The sequence below is a fragment of the Capsicum annuum genome, unplaced genomic scaffold, assembly GCF_002878395.1.
Source record: "Capsicum annuum cultivar UCD-10X-F1 unplaced genomic scaffold, UCD10Xv1.1 ctg77666, whole genome shotgun sequence".
NCBI lineage: Eukaryota > Viridiplantae > Streptophyta > Magnoliopsida > Solanales > Solanaceae > Capsicum > Capsicum annuum.
The window spans coordinates 32,275-38,231 of record NW_025888084.1 but is presented as its reverse complement, the minus strand read 5'-3'; the positions used below and the strand labels follow the sequence as shown (position 1 = coordinate 38,231).

Below are 5,957 nucleotides of genomic sequence, written 5' to 3'. Positions count from 1 at the left end.
CTCTATTCAAAAAATATGTAAAAGAAAATTCATGAAATACTTTATTCTGAAAAATACGTTTTTGAATTCATTCTCGCATTCGCATATGCTTTCTGAATTTGAATAAGTATTATGACTATGAATTCGTTCTAATCATTGGATTTTTATATTTTTGATTACTATGTGTATAATAAAATCAATTTGTGTTTTTTCTCACAAATCATTAAATATTTAGAAATTTTGTATTTACCACATTACTTCTAAATCTAAATTTATTTGCAATTAATTATTTGTATTTATTTGCAGATTATATGCAAAAATGGCACAATTATCCATTATTTGAAGTATTCGGGTATATGAAACGTTGATAACGAAAATGAACAATATCAGTCGGACCCAATTGCAATTGAAGAAAGTGAAAAGCATGAACAATTGCTTCAATTGATTGGTAATCAATTTTTTATCGGCTTGAATTTGAAAATGTAAAAATAGAGTGTAAAGTTGAGTTTAGTAGTAAATGAATGGAGATACATAATGACATGGGCATGACAGTGTATGTAATGGTACGTAAAAAAAAGAGAAATTTAAAAAATTATTCATTATGTGTTTCTGTATTTGATAAAGTTATTGAAGATGAAAAAATCTAACAAGAAATTTGAAGGCGAGAGGTCTGATTGTGAGCTGAGTTCGGACAGTGTTGGAGTTGATTTTGATGATATAAATGACCAAATTGATGCAGATTCTATTGAAAAGATTGAAGTTATTGATATAAATGGTAATTTCAAGTAAATTAAAATTTTCAGACCCACATAACGAAGTTCTGATTGATCAGGTGTATACAAAGAAAGCTACTTTGAAGTGGGTGATGACACAGTATGCAATCAGAAACAAATTTCAAGCTTATTTACCATTATCATATTCCATAGTTAAATCACACGACCTCTAAACAGACTCTTCAAGTAAAAACTCAACTAACCTATCTATGTTTTGGTGATAGAAATTTCAATTTGTCAAATTCTTACCATTAAGTGCCTGTCACTTTTCAGTTATGCCTCCACTTTCACAATTCAAGCATACATAACCAACTTGAGCACATTGTTAACAAAATCACTTATACAACAAAAAATCTTTCAAAGATAGGTCACATCACATTCTAAAAACCGTATATACATATATGTACTCTAAAACGGTATATATGCATATGCATTATTCTAGAAAATGTATACTTGTTAGAATATATATATATATATATATATATATATATATATATATATATACATACATATATTGAACAACAATGTATATTGAACAACAATTTTTTTTCATGAAAATATAAAACTACCTCGTAATTATTGTCAACTCATTGCTCCTCCCTTTAGATTGAGATAACTTAGAATATTTTGCTCTTTCCTTCTTGCTGGAAGGTGCAAAATCCTTTCTATCATAAATTTATGTTTACAGATATACATAAATTCAATAAATTTCTAAGTTATTTCAATCTAAATTTATGATAGAAAGAATTGTAAAATATAAGAAATCCAAAAAAAATTAAATCTAATATCAAAAATACTAAAAGATTACCTCAAATCTTCAATAAATATCCTAAAATAATTTTATGTAATGACAAATCCACAAAAAAGATTCTTCAATTAAAATCAAGGATGATATTTTGTGATATTAGAGTGATTTTGAGAGAAAAATAAGGAGAAAAAATTGAAGAATATCTCTTGAAGAATTGTGTATTATGATATTACCAATGCTGCCATTTCTTCAATGTAAAATCAAGGATATTAAAGTATTTTGAGAGAAAAATAAAGAGCAAAAAGTTGAAGAAGATATCTTCAATAATTGTGTGTTTTTATGTTCCCATTGTTGTCGTTTTTTGAACCAATAGAATAGAGAGAGAATAAAAAGAAAATACCAAAAATAAATACATGACAGAGAAATTTGGTATATACAAATCTTAATATATTTGTATATAGGGCCCCATAAAAAATTGAATTTTAAACTACCAAATGACTATGAATTGTAATTTTTTAAAATATAGAAGTGCCAAGGAATTGGAAAATTTTCTTTGGGACATGGAGCAATATTTCTCTATAGCCCCAGTTGTTGGGACGGACAAAATAAACATCACCACGGTGTACTTGACTGGTGATGCAAAATTGTGGTGGCGTACTCAGAATGCGGATGATGAAAGTGCTGGACGTCCCAAAATTGATACTTGGGATAAGTTGAAGAAGGAAATGAGAGACCAATTCCTTCCTAGCAATGCCTCATGGATTGCTAGAGACAAGTTGAAAAGGCTAAGGCAAATGGAAACGATTCGTTACTATATCAAGGAATTTACTTCTTTGATGTTAGACATCCAAAATATGTCTGATGAAGACAAGTTGCATAACTTTATCTCAGGGATGCAAGCATGGGTCCAAAACGAACTACGGAGGCAGAATGTCAAGGACTTGCTAAGTGCAATAGCTGCCGCTGACTCGTTGATGGATTTTCGCTCAACTCGTTCTGATTCTGACATTCCTAGTTCTTTAAAGTCAAAGAAAAAGACTGAGAAGAAATGGTAAGAGAAGAAATATGGATGTAACGACAAGGGTGACAAAGGGAAGGCCCCAACAAATGCTGGAAATGCCAAGAACAAAGGAAAGGATGGAAATTCTAAGGGTTGTTGGACTTGTGGTGGACCACATTCGGCCAAGAGTTGTCCAAATCGTGAAAGAGTGAATGTGATACTTGCTGTAAACATGAATCAAAATGGGGGTGACGAAGTTGTTGCTTCGTTAGCAAATCCTTTGGGATTGTCACTTAACCATGTTAGTTTGCTGAATGTTATGGGTGAATCCTCAAAGTCGTTCAACAACTCTCATGCTGCGTTAATTCACGTTGAGATGAAAGTTGATGGCAATCGTGTGATGGAAATGGTAGATACTGGAGCCGCTCATACTTTTGTGGATGCCAAAGTTGCTGTGAAATATGGACTTAAGTTGAAGAAAAGTCCATCCTTTGTCCTGACGGTGAGTTCCAAGGCAAAAGCCATTGTAGGCATCGCTTAGGATGTGCAGATGGTGATTGGAAGTTGGATGGGAAAACATAACTTGATGGCTATGCCATTAGGTGATTTTGAAGTCATTCTTGGAATAGATTTTCTTAGAAAGTTTCATTTTGTTCATTTTCCTCACTTAGATGGAGTGATGATCGGAGACGAAAACAATCCAAGTTTCATCAAGGCTTGTCATCCTTATGGAGAAGCAAAGAAAGGAAAAAACAAGGGCTCTATCATTTTTGCTATTTCAGTCGAGAAAGGACTGAAGAAAGGTGCTAAAACTTTTCTTGCTGCCATGATCGAAGTGAATCCAAATGTTAAGGTAAAGGTGCCAGATTGTGTTGCTGATTTACTGAGGCAATATGCTAATGTGATGCCCCCTGAATTACCTAAAGAATTGCCGCCAAGGAGGGATATCGATCACAAAATTGAATTGCTACCAAGTTCAGTTGCTCCTGCGTAGGCTCCTTATCGAATGGCTCCTAAAGAGTTGGCTAAATTGCGAAAACAACTGAATGAGTTCTTGGACGCTGGTTTGATTCAACCATCGAAGGGTCCTTATGGTGCTCCTGTTTTATTCCAAAAGAAACAGTACGGTTCAATGAGGATGTGTGTGAACTATCGAGCATTAAATAAAGTGACTGTGAAGAACAAGTATCCTGTCCAGTTGGTGCAAGATCTCATGGATAGGCTTACCAAGGCATGCTGGTTCACTAAACTTGATCTACGATCAGGGTATTGGCAGGTTCGAATAGCAGAAGGTGATGAATCAAAGACCACGTGTGTGATGAGGTGTGGCTCTTACGAGTTTCTGGTTATGCCGTTTGGATTGACGAATGCCCCGACAACTTTATGCAACTTGATGAATGATGTGTTGTTTGATTACCTAGATGAATTTGTTATGGTATATCTAGACGACATAGTCATTTATAGTTGTTCCCTTGATGAACATTTGGAACATTTGAAGTTAGTATTGTCTCGATTGCGGGAGTACAAACTTTATGTCAAGATGGAAAAGTGCGAATTTGCCAAACAGGAAGTGAAGTTCCTTGGGCATTTGGTTAGTCAAAACCAAGTGAGGATGGATCCTAAGAAGGTACAAGCGATCGTCGATTGGCAGGCACCTAGCGGAGTTAAAGAATTAAGATCATTCTTGGGGCTGGCTGATTATTATCGCAAATTCATTGCTGGTTACTCTAACAAAGCTGCAGTGTTGACTTATTTGCTGAAGAAAGACATCAAGTGGGTGTGGTCTGAGAAGTGCAATGTAGCATTTCACACGTTGAAAGATGTTATTGCTTCAGAACCCATTTTGAGGCTGCCAGACTTTAAGTTACCATTTGAAGTTCACACTGATGCGTCGGATAAGGCTGTTGGAGGCGTATTGGTGCCGGAAGGTCATCCTGTGGCTTTCGAAAGTCGAAAATTGAGCGATGCTGAGCAAAGGTATTCGACACATGTTCGCAATGTTATCATAAGTGAAATGCTTAAACATCAATTGTTTCCTGGATTTAAAGCTCAAAGAGCCAGTAAAGTATGTGGCTTTTGTGTATGTAATGCAAGAAATTACAACTATAAACTCACCACAATTTTGCTTGGACAGAGAAAATGAAAAAAGAATGGCGATTAAGTCAAATATATAAAGTGAAAACCCTCTTATTGAAGTCCACAAACCAATTTTAATTTCTTAATCAGATGTAAAGATAACAATTCAAATTTAGTGATTAGAAGGCAAAAGTACAAATGATACAAAAGAAATTATCATAAATGTCACAAAACAAAAATACTATAAGGGAAAAATCCACTGATTATACATTGTGTATCTAGATCAACGCGGCCAAAGATTAACGGAGAGCATCATAAAAGTAGTACTTTAGGGGAACGTTACACATTGAAGGGAGTAAAAGACAAGAAGACCAACCATTATGCATGATTAATCACACTTGGAACTTCAAAAGATTAGAGTTGCAATTAACAAATGATGGACTCTAAGAGCTGGGGAAAATACCGTGCAACCTAAATGCCTGGGACAACCATAAAAAAACATCAGAGTTTTTGATGGCTTCTTGTTCAACTGGTTGGCATGTTCGTTCTCTTCAGAGACCTTTTCTAAGTGGAAGAGTTCACAATGTCCCAATCTTGTTGTGGCTATGTTATCAATGGATGGGATTATTAGAGCACCAGTACACCTGGATACTCGATCTAGCAGTGGTGCCTTAACATTTAACCCCAAAGAGATCTGTATTGCCAATAGAAGCTCCTGAGCATATGAAGACACACTTTTCTCCACAAGTAGCACATTAGGATGATGGGCCTCTATTCTTGAAACAATCATCTTGAGCTGCTCCTTTTCCTGGTAGGATAACATTACATTGTGAATATGTTTCTATTTGATCTTATCTCATCACTAACAGATTAAAAAACCAACTAAAGACCTGTTGCAATAAGGTGCCAAAAGATGCCAACTGATTGGCAGCTCTTTGATACTCAAGTGCTCCTCCTAAGATAAGTAATCGGGCATTTTTGTACTGTGAAGTCATGCGCAACTACTCCTTTAACAAGGGTGCTGCATTCAACCAAAACTAAATCATGATTCTAACTAAATAAGCCTAAACCCCCATACTTTCACGTGATAAAGAAAATGTTAATTTTCAATGTTAGTGTGGTAAGAAGAGAAATTTTTTTTACCTTTTACTTCGGCTTCCTGAAGCTATGCACTTAACCTTAACCTGATCAACTGGATCCATGCTGCCTCCTTTACTAGTATCAGGCTTCACATAATTTGCAGCTTGCCATGCTAGTGATGTAACAATGTCAAGCCAGTCATCAGCAACGCTTTCTTTCCCAGAATGTATATCTTCTCTTTGCAATAGCTCTGTAAGACGAGAGCCCTGAAATGACCAGGCCTTTATGCCAAAAAGACTTT

At 35.1% G+C, this 5,957-nt stretch overlaps 1 protein-coding gene across 1 annotated transcript; it reads left to right on the top strand.

Annotated features, from left to right (window-relative positions):
• Nucleotides 1-612: 612 nt before the first annotated feature.
• Nucleotides 613-2,555, top strand: LOC124894815. Its single transcript, XM_047405341.1, has 2 exons — nucleotides 613-764; nucleotides 2,027-2,555. Exons 1-2 carry the CDS (start codon nucleotides 613-615, stop codon nucleotides 2,553-2,555), a joined length of 681 nt encoding a protein of 226 aa, XP_047261297.1.
• Nucleotides 2,556-5,957: the final 3,402 nt, after the last annotated feature.